The 25,037-nt window shown below is 27.5% G+C and overlaps 4 protein-coding genes across 4 annotated transcripts; 2 read left to right on the top strand and 2 right to left on the bottom strand.

The window, feature by feature from the left end:
• Positions 1 to 4,521: 4,521 nt before the first annotated feature.
• On the bottom strand, positions 4,522 to 11,044 carry LOC122538688 (enolase-phosphatase E1). The gene is made up of 6 exons (XM_043672960.1): positions 10,801 to 11,044; positions 10,045 to 10,146; positions 8,939 to 9,129; positions 8,342 to 8,474; positions 8,095 to 8,218; positions 4,522 to 8,001 (listed from the first exon to the last, which is right to left on the bottom strand). Exons 1-6 carry the CDS (start codon positions 10,903 to 10,905, stop codon positions 6,467 to 6,469), a joined length of 2,190 nt encoding a protein of 729 aa, XP_043528895.1. The 5' UTR covers positions 10,906 to 11,044; the 3' UTR covers positions 4,522 to 6,466.
• A 2,641-nt stretch (positions 11,045 to 13,685) lies between these two features.
• On the bottom strand, positions 13,686 to 22,072 carry LOC122538692 (zinc finger protein 420-like). Its single transcript, XM_043672962.1, has 10 exons — positions 21,953 to 22,072; positions 21,443 to 21,811; positions 21,318 to 21,367; positions 20,963 to 21,201; positions 20,572 to 20,898; positions 20,404 to 20,432; positions 17,627 to 17,779; positions 16,550 to 16,554; positions 16,275 to 16,413; positions 13,686 to 16,122 (listed from the first exon to the last, which is right to left on the bottom strand). Exons 2-10 carry the CDS (start codon positions 21,542 to 21,544, stop codon positions 13,750 to 13,752), a joined length of 3,417 nt encoding a protein of 1,138 aa, XP_043528897.1. The 5' UTR covers positions 21,545 to 21,811; positions 21,953 to 22,072; the 3' UTR covers positions 13,686 to 13,749.
• Positions 16,901 to 19,810, top strand: LOC122538686 (gamma-tubulin complex component 4). Its single transcript, XM_043672958.1, has 10 exons — positions 16,901 to 17,050; positions 17,130 to 17,292; positions 17,376 to 17,514; positions 17,594 to 17,793; positions 17,881 to 17,975; positions 18,046 to 18,350; positions 18,421 to 18,891; positions 18,971 to 19,148; positions 19,224 to 19,446; positions 19,524 to 19,810. The coding sequence occupies exons 2-10, from the start codon at positions 17,224 to 17,226 to the stop codon at positions 19,770 to 19,772; spliced, it is 1,929 nt and encodes a 642-aa protein (XP_043528893.1). The 5' UTR covers positions 16,901 to 17,050; positions 17,130 to 17,223; the 3' UTR covers positions 19,773 to 19,810.
• A 196-nt stretch (positions 22,073 to 22,268) lies between the features above and the next one.
• On the top strand, positions 22,269 to 24,960 carry LOC122538687 (sorting nexin-2). Its single transcript, XM_043672959.1, has 7 exons — positions 22,269 to 22,411; positions 22,602 to 22,853; positions 22,927 to 23,173; positions 23,257 to 23,421; positions 23,492 to 23,613; positions 23,772 to 24,071; positions 24,144 to 24,960. Exons 1-7 carry the CDS (start codon positions 22,310 to 22,312, stop codon positions 24,489 to 24,491), a joined length of 1,536 nt encoding a protein of 511 aa, XP_043528894.1. The 5' UTR covers positions 22,269 to 22,309; the 3' UTR covers positions 24,492 to 24,960.
• The last annotated feature ends 77 nt before the right edge of the window (positions 24,961 to 25,037 follow it).

The raw sequence follows: 25,037 nt of genomic DNA, 5'->3' as shown, positions 1-25,037 counted from the left end.
CAAAAAAAAGTTTAAAACAAAAGTTGAACGGTACAGGGTGTACAGTATGTGTCAGTAAAAAAAATTTCGAAAACTGTCTGTTTTCATACCTAAATCAAAGTCACTTTGGATTTAACAAATAGAAACACATAATTTTTTTTCGATCGTATTGTAGAGAACATCGAGACGAATTCAAAACAAATTGTATATCTTATAAGCCGTAATTTTATAATTTCTAATAATAATAAAATTCAGAAATTTCGTATTATACATATAAAAATAAGATATTATATCATAAGTGTACAGATAATAAGTTCTATAAAATTATTTCAGAATTTAAACTAGGATATATTTCAAGGGATATACAAAAATAAGGGAAAAAATTCCTATTATTTTATTTAAGGAAACATTCGTTGTATATACAATATACATACAATTGTTCAACTTTGGTATTGTATACGTCAATTCTAATTTAGAATCTCTATGATTCTATCAGAGAAGCTGATTAAATTGTTTTATTTTATAAAACTGTTTAAAAATTCATTCATATTATTTATCCATATTCTGAGTCCTGTAAAAGTTACTTCAATATCCTCGTTGTAACTAAAACACAGAAAAAAAGAAAAGAATATTTGAATACACTTGTATTTTTTAAGAAATTAAAAGAAAAGTTAAAAAAAGGATATCGTTAAAACCATTTCATGCTAAGCATTTCATGTATTTAATGCTTGTGATTTCATCTCGGAGTTAAATTTTACTTTCGCGATTTCTTGGGACAGAAATTACATAGCAGACATGGAAATATAAATCAACATAGAAGGGCACTTTACCACAAAAGGGTATACAGAGAAAAAGAGAGCGTAATTAGGCGTAGTATTCGCGAAGAAAAACCTTTAAATTTTCACTAATGCCGAGATATTACGTAGTAAAACGTACCAATGAAAAGGAAGCTTATGTATTACTTATAGCATACGAGAAAAGGGTTTTAAAACGAATACTTAGTTGAGGCTAGGTAGATGAACTTTTTCGTACCGGTGAAAGACCTTACACTTCGCGTGTAGTAAAGGCTTTCAAACTGAAGCGACTATGAAACACTTTTTTATTCTCTTCGCATAGCCTATCTACGTTCTGCAAGAGAAAGTTTAGGCTTGCAGCCTTTAATTCTATATAAACGGACCTCTGCTAGAGAAAATTTTGATTCATTTATTACTTTCTAAACTTAAAATATTGATATATATATACATACATAGAAAAGAAGATAAATAAATAAAAGAATTAAATTTTTATTATAGAGGAAACTTAAAAATTAAATAATAAAAAAATAAATATGATATTTATGTAAATAAATGGTTACCTATTCGAAAAAATGTACTAAGAAAAGATAATATATAATCACAGACAGAAAATTTAAATTAGATCAAGAAAGTTGATATCACAAAAAGAAACATGACATATACACATATATGTATGTGAGGTAACAAGAGAACATTTCACAGTTACTAATACTAATATTCTTTTTATAGAATTTATATTTTTTGCATAAAATACATGTAGAAAAAGTATAGCATGATATATTAGAGTATATTGAAAAATCTTTATAAATTATTTATTTAAAAAGAAAGTTTTTTATTGACACAGATTATCTGAATTTTTTAAATTTCTTCAATCTTTAATGTTCTTCAATTGGTGTGTGTCCAATTATTGTTTATATTATTTTAAATCATTGTATTTTGACACAAAAGCTTGTTGTATTCTTATTTGCGTAAAACATAAATATTTTATATAAAATTATTTATATTTTCCAGTTGCAGATAGTACTTTAACGTTTCGTACAAAAGAGAAGTGTCGTAGAAAAAGCAATTTCTTATACATTCGAACAATATGTATTTCAAGTACCAAATATTCGATACATCTTGTTCTTAACATTATTTCAAGGGAAAAAATGAATCGTATCCAGATAATATTATTGCTTGAACGAAAATTATTTTAAACCCATAGAGACTTTTTACATCTCAATCTACTGAATTGGTTGCTTGAAAATTGATACTCCGGTGCGCATAGTGGAATGACTAGCACTCAGAATCGATCGGGTGAAAATGCTGCTGCACCTAACATTATCGACTAGCTGAGGATAAGAGAAACACGAACCAATTCGAGGAAACAATACCGAACGGATTAGTTTTCAATCACATACATTAATATATTATAATCGCATTTTTTAAATCTTTTTATACCGTTCCTTTAATTCTAAATTGTGGACGCTAATTGATCTTTTTTTTCAATTTTCTATGTAATAACGATACACAAGGATACAAAACCTAAACAAAATTTACAGTATGAAGAATATGAGGATAAGCACGCCCAGTCTTCGGTTCGATTTCACAAATATCCTTTCTCTCTTTCTCTCGAAAATAAGCTTGTCCATGCATTCAAAGTTTTCGTTAGGAACAATGAAATAAAAGATGAACGCTCGGATTCTAATTGCAAAATTCATTTATTTTGCTCTACGAATGCAATCAAGAGTTCAGAGAGAACAGAATCGTCAATGTTTTTCTTTTCCTGTACAGTGTATACCGTATTTTCGGAGTCAGTGATACTCAAAGTTCGAGCAAGATCCGATGATCGTTGAACTTGATACGATGAAATAGAACTCATTGTCAGTTTTGTGCCCTCGCCATGTAGTACACACACGCACGCCCGCACACATATTACACACATACATTATTTAAAGAACATTGAGAAATAGTAATTACGGATGATTTCATATAACAGAAAAAGAAAAGGAAAATTATGTAAAAAATACTTGGCTGAAGAAAGTAACGGAGCAGTATCTTAGAGGATACGAATCTTTAAGGATCTCCGTTGAAGGTTATCGTTAAAAAGTATCAATTAAGTCCGTACATTCTCTCCTACACTTATATTGACATGTTACATAAAATAGCCAATGAATTACAAATAATAATTGCTAATCGATACGAAGCTATTGTTTATTAGTATTTCCTATCTTCGGTACTTAATGTATCGGTATCTAAGGTATTTTGAAAGGACGACAAATCTTACGCATACAATTTAAGTAGCTGTCCAATTTGTAAGCCGCGATAAAAACGCGTTTTTGAGGAATATTACGTTTTTCGATCCACTTACAAAATCTACAACCATTATTACGTACGAGTTCAACTGATAAACTGTGTCACGAGTAAAAATAATATATATATATATATATTTATATATATAAGCGACACACTCACTTCATTTTCAACAAAAAACAAAGCGTCATGATTTATGACTGATGATGCAGACTTTACTCGATTAATATCCGGTATAATATCATGTGAAGATAATAAATAACAAGGCAGTGTACGATGGCCACGCGACCATATACGAATAGTAACACAATAAAACTGCATTGACATATTATCTTAGAGTGTGATCGCATCAAATTGAGTATCAAACGTTGATTCGATTGAGTATCAAACGTTGTCTAAGTTGACACGTCGTAATTGAAAAGTTTGAATATTAAACTTACAAACGTTTCTCGACATAACACTTCGCGGTTCATAGTATTGAAAAAACGAATAATTTATTCCATCGAATTTTACATGGTCAATACATTACATTTTCGTTTTTCTCGTGGCATGTTATCTAATTTATAAAATAACTATAAATAATCTTGAACTACTTCCAAGTTCAAGATCATTGTAAATAATATTTAGGAGTTAAACCGCAAAGAGTTAAGAACCCTTAAACTTAGAATATTAACAATGTTATTCCATGTGTGATTAATATCACACGGTCGTGTGTTCGAAGAAAAAATGGTTCGTTGAAATTGAGCACTTGCAAATAGGAAAACAAAGAAATAGTAATTGTACGTCGCGAATTACCAATATGTATTTCGGTTCTTCCGACTATCGACACAAGAATAAGAATGGATGATATGGGAATGATGATATCTGATGATGCCGTGAAAGTCAGCCGAGGAGAACTTCATACATATTGTCAGTTAGCGTCCAAGGGTTTTAATTTTATTGTACTGGTAGTGAGTTTGCATTTTTAAATACGATATCAATAGACAGAATATAAAAATACAAGATATTACCAAAAGAACAATTAAAAAACTCGTTATGGCAAAATGTCGGCAGTTTACAGTCGTTAACGCCTGAAGGCTGTTAACGTCGAGTTCGTTTATCTCTTTGTTTAGTCGTTAACAAAGGTTGCTCTAAAAATTTCAATAAAGTCGTTCAATTCTTGCGGTTGAGCATTTTCGGGCACTTATGTTATCGATTATGCATTCGATGAATTTGCAACTGTTATAAGATTTTATAATATCAATTGAAAATTTGTCTTATGTATCTGACTTAAGGATAAAGTTACCGTGTAGAGTCAAATCGAACATCGGCAATGCTCTTATTCGCTCTGATATATCCTCGTGTATATTTCATTATAAAACGAGAAATATCAAACGCGGACAAGATTCAAATTCCGTTTCAGGTAATGAATGGAGATCATTATCTTTTTTAACAATCTCTACTCTTTTCCTTTCTGTTTATGATGAATCGTGCAACGCCAAAAAAAGAAAATTATTCAATCATTGAGTATTAAAAAGAGCTTTTGTCGTAAGGACACCTTATAAATAAATGCGAGGTCCGTCAAGTGTCCTGTAAAATATGCAGTCGTAATAATTAAAGTCTCATAATGTAATCGTTACTGACTATACATGCACTTATAGATATAACAAGTCTAGAGAACGTCGCACTTCGTTTATTTCGTTTACTTGCTTTTGTGGATCATTGGGTTTTTCTAGCATAGCCGCTGGCGAAAAAAAGAAACGAATGAAAATTTAACAAAAAGAAAAAAAATTCAGAAATTTCAATTGCTTACAGACTATACTGTCTACAGTCTTCACAGTGACTTCAATCAGACAGGATGTGTATTAATTTCGATAGAAATAATAGTACAGTAATCTGCCAAAAGAATCATTACATGTGATTAATGAAATGTTTTATATTCCCTATGTCTATCAAATATATCGTTAAATCACAGTCAATTTTGTAGGAATGGATAATAAATAAATAATCGAGTTTTTGCCAAATTCGAAAGATTTAGACAATTTACGAAACCTAAAAGAAACGAAAAAAAATCACTATTGTTAGAGAAAACGACCGTTTTTCACATTAATCCGTAGGAATGAAAGAGTTAAGTTTTCAAACCGAAGTGTTTTTCCTTCTAATCGGATTGCTCTATATTAAGTACATTTTATATAACTAATAAAATAATGAGTACATGTAATACATCACGTTACAATTATATCACTGGCAATATATGAATGTTATCACTTTTGTAAGACATTAATAAATGCAACGTAAAACTTTCAGTTGCTCAAAATCGACTTAACATCGATAAAATGTTAATTATGATACAAAATATAAAATACAGAAATACATAATGTATATAGGCCAACATTGTTCAAAACGTTCTAAACTAGAAATAGTTTTGATAAATAAATGTAGAAGAAAGGAAAAAAAATAGGAATATGATGTCACATTATAAGTCGTACAGCGTTCTTTAAAACGCAAACAAATATATCTAGTAGAGTCAAATAGATTTATTGTAAAACACAGTTTACTGATAATAGATTTGGACTCATGATTCGAAGATTACTGTGTTATTATCAATTTATAAAATTAAGTACACAAGAGAGTATGCAAAAATTATATCGTGTAATTTAAAGCCAGCGACTTTTCGAGGCAGTACCAATTCAGTCTTAAAATCATATATGATCAAAGTTCCCTGATTTTTGTTAGAAACTAAAATAGTGATCAGATTTTTAAACATTACATGTATAATTATAGAAAAATTCTCAAACTGTTTAGTTCATTTCGAATTAGTTCATTTGGCACAAAGTATATTCAGTATTTTAGCATACTCCAACTATGATGAATTTGCTATCCTATAAATTTTCATACCGTAACATTCCGTTTAGGCAGTACAAAAGAATCTTAATACGCATTGTAAAATATAATAAAAAAAGAAAACTCAAAAATACTTATTAATCATTTTCGATTATCTTTGAATCAATTCAAATTATAAACAGATTTAATGTAAATTTTAAAAAATATATTTGTGTGCATAAACTAAAAATGACAGATAAAGTACAGCGAAATTAATTAAATAATGTAAAGTAAAACTGAATGTTTGTGGGATTTCTAAAGATTTGATATTAAGTAAAATTGGCAAACATGCAATATATTAAATTGTGACAAAGATAATCGAATATGAATGTATTATATGTCATATTATCTCGTTTTCTTTCACATTTGTCGAAGAAATAGAAATTTTATGAACTGTATCTTAAATTAACGTATTACATCTTTAACGTCGTACGATTTATGTAAGGTGTAGGGAGCCAACTTTTCAGTTTATATCTGCGGATAAGTATTGTGGGTTGGGGTTATGTATGAAGGACTTCTTAAAATGTATAAGAACAAGATTAAGACGTCGCAGCTACAACTACTGGGGGAACAACGTCAGGTTCGCCGGCACCATCGGCTACTGCAGAATCAACGACTTTTTTGACTTTTATAGATTCTGCACTAGCTTCAGAGGAACTCTCTGGTTCACCATTTTGCGCAGATGTACTTCCGCTTGTTGATGAATTAACATTTTCATTCGATGATCCCTCATTTAGTCCATTTCTCTGTAATTTGTCATCTGACACTGGCACCTCTGTATCTCCATTCTGTGTTGTACCATTTAATTTTTTCTTTTCGGAATCTACTGTATTCGTTTCTTTTGTTTCATCCGCTACAGTCTCTTCTTTCGTTGATTTCTCTGTTAATTCCTGTTTAGGTACCTCTGCACTTACTTGTTTTTCTGCGTCGTTTGCAGACACTGTTTTTTCTTCCGTTTCTTTCGTTTTAGGAGACTTTACATTAGTCAATTCTGTTTCTGTTTCAGATTTTGTTTCCTTAATTTCTGTCGTATTCTTAATTTCAGTATTTGTATCTGCTTTGCTACTAGTAGCTTCTGGTTCTGTTATCGTTGGCGCAGTAATTTTTTCTACATTTGTTAATGGTACATTACCATTCTCTGCAGGTTTTTCTTCTGTCTTAATAGGTTCGTGTGCAGGTTTTACCAAAGATTCATCATTTTCTGATGATTTAGTTTCTGTTATACTAGGATTAATTATGATTTTCTCAGTGGATTCCTCTTTTGTTTCTTTCTCTGATTTATTAGCGCATTCTTCTGATTTTTCGTTTGTACTGCTACTATTTTTTTCTTGGGATACATTTTCTACAGGTTTTACATCTGTCATTTTCACGTCATCAGATTTTGTTTCTTTAACAATATTTGAAGATTCTTCAGTCTTATTCTCTGTAATAGAAACTTCTTCAGACTTTGATTTAGGCTCACTCGTCCCGACGTCCAAAGGGTCATTAGCAGTAAGAGTTGCCTCTGGTACAGATTCTACAGTTTTTTCTATAGTATCTATAGATTTTTCTATTTTTTCAGAAACCTTGGACTTGTTATCATCTTTAGAAGATGTTGCTGTTGATTCATTCACGGCAACTGTCATATTTTCGGAAGTGTCTTTTGTACTCACCTCTGATGACTGAAGTTCTACCTTTTCAGTTGTATTTTCCAGCTTTTCAGCATTTGATACATCTTTTGTATCAATAACCATAGGCTCTTCTATTTTCGCGTCTGAGGTGGGAGCTTCTTTTGATTGCTGATCTTTTACACATTCTTTTGCATCTTCTTGAATAACTTCTTTTACTTCCATTTTATCAGATATTTCAATATCTTCAGAAGTATCCATTGGTTCACTATCAGCCGTACTTTTAGTTTTATTTTCTTGAACTTCTGTAGCTTCTAACTTTTGTCGTTTTGTAGAAGTTTGAAATGTTAGATCTAAGAATGATTTAACAGTCGTGGAAGACATTCTTTCTTCATCTGTAAGAGGTGTATTGCCTTCGCGTATTACTATAGCTGTTGATAAGCCTGCTTTCTTTGCAGCAGCAGCTTCTATTATAGGGAAACATAAAAATTAATATCTATCTGTAAATATCACTATACTTTGAAAATACTAAAATGTCATAATATACGTTTACCACAAACCTTTGACAACATCAGTTAAGAAAATTACATTTGATGGCTCTGCTCCAATTTTGCTTAATATATTTTTATAACTACTTGATTCTTGTTTTGCACCTACTTCAGTATCAAAATAACCACTGAAATACTAAAACATAATAATACATTATTTTATAAATTATGTAATAAAATATTATATAAATAATTTATTATATTTAACATTTATACAATAAATACTGTCATTTATTATAGATGAACTATAATAAAGTACCTTAAGTAAGTCACCATGTACAGAATGTCCAAATAGAAGTTTTTGTGCTTCAACACTACCACTTGAATAAATATAGATTTTTTTACCATCACTTGTCCATGATTCTAAAGCTTTTGGTACATCTTCATAAACACTATATAAATAACGTATTCGTCATTTCTTGAATTATTTTTCATTACTTATTATAATATAAATTATTTATCAAAATTGTAGTGATTTATTCATATCAAACTGAAGTGAGCCCTTACACAACATATTCACCTCACTACGTACGGTGTATATATTATATTGCTATACATATATTGTTTATATATAAGCATTTATTTTTTTAGAAATATAGCATTTTTTCTTAATATTAAAATTAATATTAAGATATAATAGCTAGTAACAAATTAAGAAATATATTCAGGATTATGTATAGTACACTTACAAATAAACTTTTTATAAGCATACATATTAAAAACATATACCTACAATATTATATTTGTAATAATATATAAATAATTTGTAATAATATAATATTAATAACATTATTGAATTTTAGATCCTGAAAATGTTTTTATAAATTATAATTGAAAGAAATTATCAAAAACTCACTGTGCTTTAATTGTTCCAGAATTATAAGCTTCACGCCACATGTGTCCTTGTAATTGTTTCAATGCACCAGTCTTTCTATCACCATCCATTTGCCATAATATATTTTTTATAAGTGATTCTCTTTCTTCTTCTGCATTAGTGCCAGTAATTGGTACAAAACCATCAATTTTATCTTCTTCATCTTTCTTTGCCTATAATGAAAATATTAACAAATATTTATAAAGTCCCTTTTTATTAACAAAACTCCATAAAATTTATAAATAAATATTATTATAAACATCACATTACATTTTTTGGAACATTTTTAAGAGTTTATAAGCTCACAATTACGAAACAACCATCTTGATTTATAATATTCTTAAAAAATGTATAATTTATTTACAATATATAGATTGTTATATTATTTTATTTTTATTTTAAATTTCTTTTTGTTGTATTACTTATATTTAAATGATTTGAATATACATTATAATAAATTTATGTTATATGTCTTAAGCTTTAAATAACAATTCTTAAAATGTAAAAAGTGAAATATATTAAATGATATTATAAAAAATGAATTAAATAACAATAATAAATAAATGAACAATAAATCATAAATAAAATTATTATATACTTTATGTAATATACTATATTATATAGATTATATTATATTATATAGATTATATACTAAAAATTTATTAAAGTCTAATCTCAAGCTGCAGAAATATGTAATCTAGATATATTTTTGGGACAAAAAATATTCTCAAATCAAGTATAGTAGTTAAGCAGCTGCTTCTTACCTATTATGCTATTGGTCATTCTCTAAGGTACATTATTAAAAATTATAATTATGAACTTGTTGAATTATGATTTTAATAATAAAAAATAAAGAAAAAACATAAATAAAGTAGTATAGTAATAACTAACATAAACATAAATAAAGTAATATACTATACATATATATATATTTAACATAAACAATCAATATCATTCAGATATCATAATTCTTCTTTGTATTACCTTTAATATATTTTAATCTTTTAATATTAGTGCATTAATAGATAAAAAGATTATTTTTACATACAATATTTATGTTAAAATATACCACTGTTCCCAATGTTTACCTGTTCTTTCAATTTTTCATAATCTTGCTTGAATTCTTCATCTTCCCATTTAGTTTCGATATATTTCTTTAAATTCTCTCGCACGTAAGGAAAAAGCGTGTCCTGAAAGGAAAGTAAATGTGAATATAGTACATTCTCGCCGATCGAATTAACAGTGATGGTACGTCGTTACGGTTTTCGTTATTTTGAAAAATCACATATATAATGATCTTCGAGTAGCGATATTTTTTGTAATCGAGTAATTCACGCTACCTTACGAATACGACGAATTTTCTAAACGAATATTCAGATTGTTTTCACTTGCAACATTGTCGTGAAACAACAATTCGAGCAATTTCGCAAAAAAAAAGAAAAAAAAAAGAGAAAAAAACATTAACTCAAGTAAACAAATGTAAAAGTTCGAAATAAGAATGATTGCACGATCCGTACGACATTTCATTTGCTTCAGAGTCGGAAAGCATGGTACATATTGCCTTCCATGAAACCCGCTGTCTCACGAACAGGGAACCTGAAACTGGATTTCAGCCGGCATAGTAAATGCCGAGAGAACACACACACACAATACGCGCGAAAGCTTAATTCACAAATTTTCAATCCTTGCAATGACTCTACGATAACGTTCGGAAATTTGTCACCGAGAGGTTGCCCCTGCGGGAAATTCCGATCATTAGGTATTGTCAGAGAGTATGTCGGAAAACCGGTGAAATGCGAGAATCCGTAGGGCGCGTTCTGCCTCACGGCCATAGTCTTTGTTACCTTTACGAAGCTTATGCTCGTCGTGGTGCCTTCAATGTCAACCAGGATCACCGTTTCTGACAATAGGGTCTCTTCCTGATCTTGAGTACGCTTTTCCCCGGCCATTTTTACGATTGACTCGCCTTCGACCGCAGGATAAATAACAAATATATCACCTCAGTACGTTCGAGCACGGTGTATATGTCGACGCGTTCTTGTTGAGAGCCGGCGAGTGAATTCGCTCGTCGTTCTGCGCCGGTGTGTGTGCAAACCTGCCTCTCCCTTCGCCCCTACTTGTGCCGATCAACCAGGATCGTATTTATTTCGCTTGTCCTCGATTATCCTACCGCTGAACTCTCTATTGTTTTTTTTCGTAGAACGATCGCAATTTTCACAGCCATGCACGAACTTTTCCAATGCGTAGATCGTTTGGGCATTAAGACGATATTTTTTACAATTCTTGCTCTCATTATCATTGCGCTAGCTCTATGAAACAATCGTTCTATTTCTACAGCAGATTATGTTTCATCGTACGGTATTTAAATTTATTATGAAAGTATTACGCGAAAGTAGTTTATAAATGTATTATTTGTATTTACCGTAAGGCAACGGTAAAGTTGAATTTTGCGTGTTCTCGTTCAAATCAAAGACCAATTGATAGCAATGTTAGTTTTACTTAGATGAAAAATCATTATTACTACGTGGAAAGTTGTTTCCTTAAGAAATGAATATCTAAATACGCGATCTGGAACAACCGATCGCTAAAATAAAAAAGAATATTTTTTAACACGCAAAGGTGATCTCGTACGATAGATACGTTCCTGAATCTTGAACGAAAATTTTAGGTCAGTGTTAGTGAATATGTATTTGTGAAAAGAGCGTGTGTTACGTGTGTGTGAATCATTCGCTTCCTTCAGCCAATGAACGAGGTTGGTTTGCGTCTGTGCGATCGCAGCACGACATTATTGCTCCGCAAAAATTGTTTCGATGAATAATCGTTTAATAAATGCAGACTTTCAAAAACTTTTACATTGAAAGCTTTCTAAAATTTAAGTACACGCTTCTCAATTCATTTTTCAAGCAAAGTAAACTATGATTACAGTAAAAAACCAGGATAAATATTGACTCGCTCGAACGGTTTCCAATATTACTCCGCGTAAAAGTAGTTCCTCATGTGTTATTTTTGTTAATTTTCCAAAGATTTAAGAAAATTCGAACGATGCGTATAAGTAATACGAAATACTTTATACAATTCATTTATATGCTGATTTTCCTACATCATAAAATTCATAATTTCGTTATGCACGATCACAACTACAAAATCATACAGCTGGCAAATTCGACCACCTGATTTTTGCGAGACAGCGCCGCGTCGGACACGGAGGCGCAACCATTTAAATTTTGACATTTGTCTCAGTCGCACGTGTACCTTGACTGTGTATACATGTGAGAACTACGCGCACATTTTAATGTTGCGCATTTGTATGTATTTTTTTTTATTTATTTTATAAAAGATATTCGCGTTAATATTTTCGAAACTTTCGAATTCATATGTTTTATTACAAATGTATAAATATTGTAAAAAAATTGTAATAAATACAAATTTAATTTCCATAACATAAGAATATTAATTTTTATTCTCTTGTATTGTTTAATAAGGTTGATTAGAAGATATTATGTTACAAAAGAAAAAAAATATAAATATTTATTTCTTTTTTATTATAAAGTTTTCTTAATAGTTTACACAACAATTAGAAATAATTTCATATTATATGTACAATATGTTTAAAAAATGATAACTGAATGTATATGTATACGTATATGTATGTATAATAAATTACATAATTTCTTATTCTAAATATATTCAATACAATATAATTATACTATCATAAAATTGTATTTATTATTTGTAAAGCTATGTTATTATTATAAATATAAAATTCAATGCAACATAATACACAATGAAGATTATTTTGCAATGATTTTCCTAATATTATTATTCTTATAATTTTGTTCATATAAAGATCTTTTCATGTACACACAAATCATATTGTTTTGTTCAAGATTTATAGTACTTTCCATATAAATAAAAGGAAAATAAAAATCAATAAAAATTTCTTATATAATTTTAATGTTTCCAATTGCTTTAAAATCATGAAAAATGTTCATCTGACTTTTATTTTCAAATATAAAAATTTAATTTTTAATATTTTTATAGATAATTTCAGGTACTATATTTGTAACATATTATGGTATATATTATATTTTATAATTAATTATTTTATATGGAGGACTAATTTCAAAAAATATTATAATTATTTATGAAGCAAATCTACAAACCTATTTAACTACCATTTGAAATTATGAATATTGTAGTAAATATATTTTACAAAGAGAAGTAATAATATTAATTTTATATAAAGAAAAAATATTTCTTAAAAAAGATTTATTTTTATAAAATTGTGTAAGCTTTCATATAAAGAATAAAATTTTGTGTTAAAATAAATAATATAAGGAAAAGTTACTTTGATAAAATATTAACATATTATTTATTATTTAACAATTCGTGAAATAATAATTCAGTGGTCAAAATATACAAAGTAATATTTAATATAATTCAATGTGGCAAGTTAAAGTACGCTTTAATGTCTTTATTAAGTAAAATAATAATTAATGCTCTTCTAATTTCAAATTATATTTAACCCGGGATTACCCACCTGGGGGTCTAGCGCAGGTACATCCCGGCGACTAGACCCTCACGTGGGTAATCCCGGGTTAATTTGTGAAATGTCCAAAAATATATTATAGTAAAGAATTTAGATAATAATAATAAAATAGTTAAAATAAATGAATTTTTGTAAATAAATATAATACAATAAATATAATACAATAAATTGATATATTTTAGTTTAAACTAATTGCATAATTAAAGGAGCGCTGTATTTTTTTAAAGACAATATAATATATAAATTATATCTTCTCAGATTCTATATTTTGTAATTTTTTTAATTTTTCTCCCAAATGTTTATTTAAATGTATTCTAATTTCTTGTTGATTGTTACATTTTTCTCCACATTCTGGGCATTCAGGATCTCCTTCTCCATGTTCTCTTTTTCGATGTTTAGATCGATTATTGTAAGTAGAAAAGGACTCCCCACAATCCGGACATTGATAAGGTTGTTCACCAGTATGTTTTCTGCGATGATGATCTCGGGAATCTTTTCTTCTGAAACTCGTGTTACAATATTCACAGACAAATGGTTTTTTTCCAGTGTGTAATAATACATGATTATATAAAGATTTAGTGTCATTAAATCCTTTTTCACACTGTGCACATTTATAACGTCTTTCACCATTATGTTTACTTTTAATGTGATTTACTAAAAGTTGTTTTACTCTATATGTAGCATTGCATATGTCACACTGATAAATAGGATTTACTCTTCCCTCATGTATTCTCTCTTTATGTGCTTTTAAAGACATCTGATGTTTAAATTTCTCATGACATTCTGCACATTCGTACCATGGTTTTTGTTTTGTTAAAATTGGATCCTGATTATTTATTTCATGATCTTCTACCATATGATATTTTAACATGCGATATGTCGGAAAATCTTCTATACAAATTGGACATGTAAATAATTGTGGTAATGTCACACTTTTATCATTTTTCCAATGCTTTTCTAAATGTTCATTCATATTCTGCTTTTTACTAAATGATTTATTACATATATTACAAATATATCTATTATAAGAAAAATGAATTTTTCTGTGAAGTTTTAAAGCATTTGTAGTTCTACATCGTTGACCACAGATATCACATTGATACGGCCTTTCTCCTGTATGAATTCGATGATGTTCTTTTAATCTAGCTTTCAACTGAAATGACTTGCCACATAATTCACAAATGTGAGGTCTTGCTCCTTTATGAACAAAAAGATAATGTTCATATAAAGAATTTTCTGCTCTAAATTCTTTTCCACAAGTGCTACAGATAAATTCATTCATATTTTCATTATGTCTCATTTCATGAAATTCTAATCTTTCTTTTCTTACGAAATGTTTAGGACATTTAGAACAATGATATTGACGCGGCGAAATGACTTTTGTCTCATTTCCATCTATCATCAAAGAAAGTGTAGAATCTTCACAAGTAACACATGTAACTAAGTCATTAATAGCATCCGGATCTAAATCTGAGATCAATTTGCCACAAAGATTACAATTTATAGATACTTTTTCCTGTTTTGTTGTTGCTATAGCTTTTTGTATGATATCTTCACTGATAGTATCTTCACTAGTACCAACTTGTATTTGTTTCACACCAGAATGTTTATAATTTTTTTGATGCCCATTTAGTCTAGATCGTTTTGTAAATAATTTGCCACATTCTATACAAATATAACGTTTTAAACTTTTGTGTGTGTGGAAATAATGATCCCATAATAAATTTTCATTACTTGTTTCTTTATCACATAGAGTACATTCATATTTATCTATTTTACCTAATTTATGCCTTTCCATGTGAAATTCATATTTTAAATGTGAAAGATAACGGGTTCCACATAATCTACATACATACTTTAAACAAGATTTATATATATCATTTTCATCTTGTATATCATCTTTTTCAAACATGGCTTGCGATTTAGTTACACATGTATCTTTCTCACTTTTGTAGTCAGTCTCACTATCTATCCAATAAGTATTATCACTTTCAGGTTCATTTTTCACTAATGGATCTGTAGAATCATAATCACAATCAAGTAAATTACTAGATACATGCGATGTTTCTTTAAAATTTTTTTTTAATTCTTTCTCTACCTCAATTTTTAAGTTTTCTTTGCCAGATAATTCATTAATACAGTTTAAACTTTCTTCTTGTAAAACAGGTAATGTTAAACTTACTTCATTAGGAGTATTTTCAATACCTTCATCAATTATTGTTTTGTTTCCTTGTTTTATATGTATATTATTTTTAACATTATTAAAATGTACTATATCTTTATGTATGTTTATATACTTTTCTTTTGCAATATGTTTTTTTTCAGAATGGTTTACCATAGCTAATGAGATTTGGAAGGTGTAATCACAGCTTTGAGAATTACTAACTAATAAAATCATTAAATCTACATTACAGTTTGGACATGTATACACAGCATCACTATGTATCTGAGAGAAGTCTGTTACTTCTTTAGAAAGATTAAAAAAAGATTTTATTTGCGATGTCTTTTCCAATCTTTTAGAATACTCTAATACCTCTTGAATAAATTTGTAGTAAAAAATGATTTTGTCATAACATGATAAACATACATACTTTGAGCCACTATCATCAATAGATATCTGTAAAAATTATTTAAAGTATAACATATATCTTATGATATGAAACAAATAAATTATTAAAATATTTTAATAAACATTTTATTGAAATAAAATATTTAAATTTAAAAAATTTATATATTTAATTTTTATTAAATATATATATATTGACATACTGTTATGGGTAATGTTTCCTTTATTTTATGTATTAAATCTGTTGAACCTTCAAAGATACTTTCATGCTTTCCTTCTGTAAGATTTACACCACATAAACGACATGTTAATGCATCTTTCGAAGTATCCATAACTAAATCTCTGAAAAGTTTATTGTAAGATTATTAAAAGTTTATATTATAATTAATATTTCCTAATTTTTATATCTTAATAAATCATTGAGTAATTAGTTGAAATTTATTAAAAATATATTGCACTTGGCAAAACATATACTTACACATAATTTTGATGATTTGTTTATTTTAGGTTATGTCCCTATGTGTATCAATATAATTAACCTGTATACATTAATTAAACCATAATTCTTTTAACATAAATAGTGTATACGTTATTAAAATTTCTTTCATAGATTTTAAATATCATTTATATCATATTGCTAGCGATTATATTACGTTATAATATTAGTAAATATATGTTTTTCACAACAATAACTTAAATACTTTATGAATTATTAAGTATTTTATGAAAGATGTTTGAGAAGTTGTTTATAGCTATACAAATTTTTTTCATGTAAACTAATAAATACACATTCTCAAATAAAAATAGCGTACATGAAAAGGTGATCTTTAAATTGTTATTTGTGTGTGCGCACGTATTTATATACATATATCATTTGAAACAAATGTTGAGAAAAATAAAAAACACTCAAAATGTATTGATGTTGGAAGTTAATCTCAATAAAATATTTAATAGAAACAAGAAATGGATAGACAAAAAGGTACAAGTTTTCTTATTTTGAACGTATTCAATATTTTTCTGTTATATACAAAAAATAAGTTTTAACAATTTAATTATAGGTTATTTAGCTTGCAGTTTATATATTACTTTTCTTACTTATATGCAATATAAATTAATGTGAAGAAATAGATCTAATTAAAAAATATCAATAAAATGTTACATGAAGTATTACTGTCATTATGGGGATGTTCAACTAATGCTTTGCAAATATTGGAATCAGATGTGAGTATAATATATACTGATATTAAATTATACAGAATAATTATATACAGTTTATTTATGTTCTTTAAATTTGTTGTCTTCAGACTGTAGATATTGAAAAATATTTGCATCCTGGTGAACGTGTATTACTCAAAGAAATATTAGATATAGTTGAACAATGTAATATTATTAGAAATTTCATTCAAGAATATACTACTTCTGACAATTTAAAATCTATTCAAGGTATTAAATTTGATATTAAAATTAATTATATATTTTACTATGTATTTATAATTTATTAATTTTCAAATATATGTTATAGATTTACAAGATGTCCCTCAAGGTTTATACTTACAAGCCTTTTGTGAAGGAATGGATCAAGCTTTGGAACCATTTCGTAAGGAGATTGTTGATTTAGAAGATGTAGTCCTTCGTGATAGTTATACTCCATTGTCATTAATACTTTGTCGTATCCAAAAATACATTTGTATGTTTTCTGTTTTAAATTCTATCATAAAAGAGGTAAATAAAGATTATTCATTTAATGTAATTTGCAGATATGATTTAAAATAATATTTGAAATACTTGAAAAAATTTAATCTATTTCAGATTCGTACACAAAAAATTCATGGTTGTAAATTGTTACAATGTTTGCATCAAAATATGTATACTGGTATTCCTGATGTAAAATCTGCAATAGAAAAGTAAGTGTTAAATTATATCATTTTATTTTATTTTGATATTTATTTTTGCTAATTGTTTTATCTTGTTTAGAATGTCCCACTGTGTACACATAGTTTTTTATAAACACTTGACTAGCTGGCTTTTATATGGTCATTTAGAAGATATGTACAATGAATTTTTTATTCAAAAAATATCTGAGAGACAAAACAGCTTAATATTAGCAGATAATAAAGATAATTTTGATAAAGCAAATACAAAATTTACTGCAAACATGTGGAATTATGATGTTCAAATAGATATGCTTCCTTCTTACATTAGACCATCTTTAGCAATTAAAATCTTGACTATAGGACAAACCATTATAATGTTTGGAAATGACCCAAGACAAAAAAAAGGTAATTTATATTTAAAACATTTTAGATTGATTAAAACATAAAATGAATTAACTTGTTTATTTGTTAACAGATTTTGCTATAATTGATCAAACAGAAACTTCTATATGGGGAGAAAAAGAATATGAATATTTTCTTAAATTTCAGAATCTTCAAAAAAAGCATATTTTCGATATTGTCGAATTTGAACGTACAATTGATGAATTAAAACAGTGTATAACAGAACTTTTATGGCGAGTTGCTGTTGAAGAAGCACAACTTGTGCAGCAACTTAAACTAGTAAAAGATTTCTTTCTTATGGGACGTGGTGATTTGTTTCTTGAGTTTATTAGACTTACAGCTCATATATTAAATAAACCTCCAACACAGCATACCTCTAGAGATATTAATTTAGCTTTTCAAATGGCTTTAAGAAAAATGCATTTAAATGATGAAAACGCTATGGACAGCTTTAATTTTATAGTTCCAATTCCAGCACAAGAAAATGAAGATATCGAGGTAGAAGGTACAGAATTTACTGAGAAAGAACGTGAAGATCCTATTAGTAAGACATTTTTTTATATATTATTATATTTTTTTAAATGAGCAAAATTTTTGATAATATATTATTGATATTATTATAGAAAGACGTGGATGGGGTATGATTATTTTGAAATACAAAGTTATATGGCCATTACATCTATTATTTAGTCCATCTGCTTTAAATGATTACAATACATTATTTAAATTTTTGCTAAGGGTTAAAAAAACACAAATTGATTTGTGGAATCTTTGGAGTGAACATATGTATTACAAAAACATGTAAAATATTATTCTAATATTTTATATATAAGTAAGTTAATTTTTATTAAATGTTAACAATTTACATTATTACAGTGATATTGGTGTAATTCAGCTGAGAAATAATTTAATTTTCATCATTGATAATTTACAATACTACTTACAAGTTGATGTATTAGAAAGTCAATATACTATAATGGAAACAAATATAAAAAGTACCCGAAATTTTGAAGATGTACAAAAGGCTCACTGTATTTTCTTGGCTAATGTTATGTCACAAACATTTTTATTAGGGAATGCAACGGAAAGAAAAAATCCTGTATGTTATATATTTATTAATTCCAATAATTTTATAATTTTTTATTTGTTTATTTATTATATAAATATTTTTGATAGGTTAATAAACTAATAAAACTTTTACTACGACTTTGTGATGATTTTATCTTACAAGCATCAATGTGGGAAGTAGGTAATTTACTTTTAACAGAACAAGAAGAACTTAAAACATTATCTGATACTCTTGAAAGTTTAATGGGTTGGCTAACTAAAACACTGAATAGAGTACGTGCACAACCAAGTGGAGAACATTTAGCTCAGCTATTATTGAGACTGGATTTCAATAGATGGTTTAGTAAAAAAATATAAAGAAGACCTATTTGAATCTCGGTAAATAATGGAAATAATGGAAAAACATGTGATGTATTTATAATATTTTGTTTAAAATTATTCTTTATATGAATTTATCTCTGCACACACATATATATTAAGCTCGTTTTTTGTTTACTTGAAATATTAATATTTTTTTGATCATGAAAAATACAGTACAAGACTCTAATTTTGTTCTTAATTTAATAGAAATATATTAAAAGGTAAAAAGAATATTTATAAATAAATGTAATATGTAATAAGTTAATATATTTTTTTCATTAATTTCATCACTGAAAATAAATTATTTCTTATTGTAATTAAATATTTTAGAAGTAAATAACTTAACTTTAATTATATAAATAATAATTAACTTCATATTATTAATTATTCAAATGTATTAAATAGATAAAAGGATTAAATAATTATCATAGACGATTATTTTCATTATATTTATTTACTCACATTTATCATATTGTTAATTAAGTATGATCAACACACATACATATTATTATATGTACATAGATGAATTAATAAAACATGCATAGTATATAATAAGATGTATAATAAGAATAACAATAGTAACAATTTTACAAGAATATATAAATATATATTAAAATTAGACTCTTTTTTTTGCAACTTTTATGAATAATACCATATCTGAAAAATAATTTTATATATTGAATAAATTCTTGTCATGTTTCAGACAAGTATTTTATAAAAATTAGTCACTATAAAATTATATTATAATTATATTAAAATCAATATTATAAGACATGATGCATTAATTAATACTTACTAAAAAATACAACTAAAACAAATGCAATCATCACCCACATCCAACACCTCCAATGTGATTGTGTATGTTCTTGCAATTTTAATGATTCTGTTTTTAATTTAGCTGTATTAACATCTGTTAATTTATCAGATTTTTCAAGTAAACCAATATCTTTTTTTATAATGGCATTTGCTGCTAAAGCATGTTCTTTCATGCTGCTAGTCATTGAAAGCATATTTTCAGCAATTTTTTCTTGAATATTTCTATTGTATTTTAAAAATGCATCCAAATCATCATCTTGTATGTTTGTACTAGCTAATCTTTGTCTTATACCATCTTCTAGTGTTCCTAGAAATAATAAACAATTAATTACATTTGCAAATTCTCTTTCTCAATTAAAATGATAATATACCTTTATCACTATGAAATAATTCAGCACGCATTTCTCTATTATATTTTGCTGAAGTTTTTTGATGTATTTGAGTTGTTATATTTGGACCTATTGAGTCAGTAAATGCTGTAGAACTTTTTGGTAACATTTGTACAGCTGCAACTCTGTCCACTGGATTTGCAAGTTTAGTTGTATTTACTAATCCCTTTAGAAAATCTATTCGTTTAATGTAACCCATCATAATATCTTTAGATGGTTTGCTAAAATAATTTTATTACAATTTTAAATATAATGTTATCATCTTGTTTATATATTATTTGGAATATACTTTCATCAATAAATGTTATTTAAAAAAAAAAAACAAATAGGATGATACCTTGGTAATGTTTGTAACTGTTTAACCATATCATTCAAAGTAAGGATATACTGAAATAATCGATACATTCATTTTGAATAAATTAATTTAATTTCAATCATTCATTTTTTAAATTGTTTTTAAACCTTTTCAAGTTTCCAATCCTTATGAGGATCATCTTTTGCCATCAATTCACATCTTGTTAAAAGTCGTCTGATATTAATTTCTTCTCTGGACATTTGACTCATTTTTGATAATTGATGATTATTTAACAATTGATGAATAAATACTATATATAGAACCCAAGTATATATATATACTTAGGAATTAGTTAAAAAATACTTTATTAAATATCAAAATTTTAAAAATATTTTTAATATATACAGAACTAACTACACAGTGATAACAACAGCACTATATATTATATATGTATGTCATAATCATACATGTGCACTCAATGATCCATAAAATTTATACAATCTTCCCAGAAACATGTATCTTCTATATGCTTACACCTATAAATTGAAGTGTTATACATTGACAATAATATTTAAAAGTTCGTAAATTAATTAATTTCTATGTTACATATTATAAATGTTACAAAAAATGTTACATATTATAACAATCATTGCAATATTACGTATTCTTTTTATTACATTTTTAAATATGCCGCTATAAATTCATCACTAGGCGATAATAATTTATTGTGAACGAAACGGTGTACAATGCATTTTTTCATCGAACCATAACTAACTGACTTCATCAGTAGACGCCTTTATAATAATATAATTGTTAATTTGTTATATGTACGTTACATGTTATAGGCGTGGGAATTTTGTATTGAAGTGTGCGGAATGTGCAGAAAAAATAAATTAGAAAGTTTATAACATATGAATATACATAGACAAGTACTGTGAGAAATACGATAGTCATAGATAGCGATTGACGTTGGCATACATCACTTGGGGGGCCGATCCCAGTGCATTTCTCAGTAGATTGACAGAATCACTAAGATGGCTGATATAAAAGAATCTCCGCCGCTATTTGATACTAATGAGACGAAAGTTGATGATTTAGACGACGACGATGAAGATATTTTTGCATCGGCAGTACAGGTAGTTTTTATATTATTTTCAGACATGTGCGTAAAAGTTCTACAACCTATGTATTACAGTCACAGGTTTATTTTTGTTGTAATAAATATAAAATTTGTATTTTATAGTTAAAAAATAAGCGATTTAAAGTGAGATTGTTTCATAATTTCATAATAACACGTTATTTAAAAAAGAATCTGTTTAAATATAGGATCAAAATCAATTGGAAGATTCGTCTCCTTACAATGGAGTGTCAACTATTCAAGCAGAATTACCAAAGCTAACTTTGCGAGATGCACCAGAAGAAAATTCATTTTCATCAGTATCGAGTCCTGCACCAGGACCATTAAGTTCACCTTTGGGACCAATGAGTACTGACATAGGTGATCTCCATGACGTTCCCATAAATGATAATACAGACGTACTTTCATCAAATGTTATGCAAACTCAATCGCCTGATGTGGTATATTTTAAATTATTAAATGTTAATGATAACAATTTAAAGAATGTATGTTATAGTTTATATATTTTTATAGGTATCGACAGATTCTTCTGATGTTTTCTTGAAAATCACTGTAACTTCTCCTCAAAAAATAGGAGATGGAATGGGTGCTTATGTTGCATACAAAGTTGAAACAAAAACAAATATGCCAATATTTAGAAAGAGAAATTTCAGTGTTATTAGACGCTTCAGTGATTTCCTTGGCCTTCATGACAAATTAACAGATAAATATCTTAGAAATGGAAGAATAATACCTCCTGCTCCAGAGAAGAGTGTTATTGGTATAGATATTTATGGATATTTTGAATTGCTATCATTTTCATTATGTTGTTTAATAAAATAAATTAAATAATTATATGATTAGGAACAACCAAGATTAAAATGTCTGGTGACAAAAATCAAGAACAAAATTCCAGTTCTACAGAATTTATTGAGAAACGTAGGGCAGCACTTGAAAGATATTTGAATAGAACTGCAACTCATCCAGTTCTTAGTGTTGATCCTGATTTTAGAGAATTTTTAGAAGCTGGTAAATCATAGTATAAAATAAAACATATTTTATGCAATCATACATATAACTTTGTGTATATCTTAAACAGATATGGAATTACCTAAAGCTACTAATACATCTGCACTTAGTGGTAAAGGAGTAATGAGGCTATTTAACAAAGTTGGAGAAACTGTTAACAAGATAACATATAAAATGGATGAAACTGATAAAGTAAAATAAAAGAATGTTTGATAATTTTTTGTACTATATATATTATAAAATTGTTTGTGTCGTTTATTTAATTAATTATATAGAAAATTTAAATGAGTAAAAATATATTTATAAAATATATTTGTGAATGAAAAATTTTTTAATGTCTTATTTTTCAGTGGTTTGAAGAGAAGACATCGCAAATTGATTCTCTTGATGTTCAGTTACGTGCATTACATTCTGCTGTTGATACTTTAACTAATCAGAGAAGAGAATTAGCAACATGTACTGGTGCAACAGCAAGATCTATTGCAGTTCTTGGTCATGGTGAACCAGGAGCATCTCTTGGAAGGGCATTAGCTCAGTTAGCTGAGACTTTGGAAAAAGTAGAAGTAATCAGAAGAGCACAAAGTAATAGCGATCTTTATCAGTTTGGAGAAATGTTAAGAGATTATGTTGCTCTCATTGGAGCAATAAAGGTTAGTAATCAGTGGTGTGTTTTGTATTTAAATATTGCACATTTCATCAATTTAAAATATTGTTAATTTTAGGATGTATTTCACGAAAGAGTGAAAGTTTTTCAAAATTGGCAACATGCTCAAATGATGTTAAATAAAAAAAGGGAACAGAAAGCAAGACTAGAACAATCTGGAAGAATAGATAAAACAAGTCAAGCTGCTACTGAAGTAATAGAATGGGAAGCAAAAGTTGATAGAGGGCAAGAAGAATTTGACAATATTTCAAAAATGATTAAAAAAGAAGTTGAAAGATTTGAATTAGTGAGAGTGGAAGACTTCAAGAAACAGTTAACAGAATATTTGGAATCCATGTTACAGTACCAAAATCAACTTATTAAATATTGGGAAAGCTTTTTGCCTGAAGCACGAGCAGTGGCATGAACATTTCCAAAGTAATATTCAAACTTTTCCTTATTGTAAGGAAAACAACAAATCTATAAATAAAAAGTTTCGTGCAATTTTTTTAAACAAACTTCTAATGAATGATAAATGACATTCTACGAAGAATGTATATTTATCGATTTGCGGTACAATAATGTTTATAATTTATAATAATGAAAGAAATATCATCTTATGGCAATATTTGAAAAATTTATAAACAATAATTTTGAAATACTGCTAATGCTTTTATTAAAAAGCAACAAAATCATGGCATATTTCACTCAAATTTTTAGATATTCATTTTATGTCGATTATTCCTGAGTATCATGCGTTTATAATCTTCTTACTATTAGTTTATATTAGAGATATAAAGCGCATAATACTGTTTGTTAAGAAATGTTATATGATAATAAAAATCGATTAAGATTGTATAAATAGAGAACATTAAATATCTATTTGTTAAAACAAAGTCTAATCATATAATTAATATTATGATAACTTATGATTTTTCACATTATTTCCAGATAGCGAATAGGCATTCCAATA

This window comes from Frieseomelitta varia, unplaced genomic scaffold (genome assembly GCF_011392965.1).
Source record: "Frieseomelitta varia isolate USP_RPSP 00005682 unplaced genomic scaffold, Fvar_1.2 scaffold_173, whole genome shotgun sequence".
NCBI lineage: Eukaryota > Metazoa > Arthropoda > Insecta > Hymenoptera > Apidae > Frieseomelitta > Frieseomelitta varia.
The sequence above is the reverse complement of the archived record's forward strand: the minus strand, read 5'-3'. Positions and strand labels throughout refer to the sequence as shown.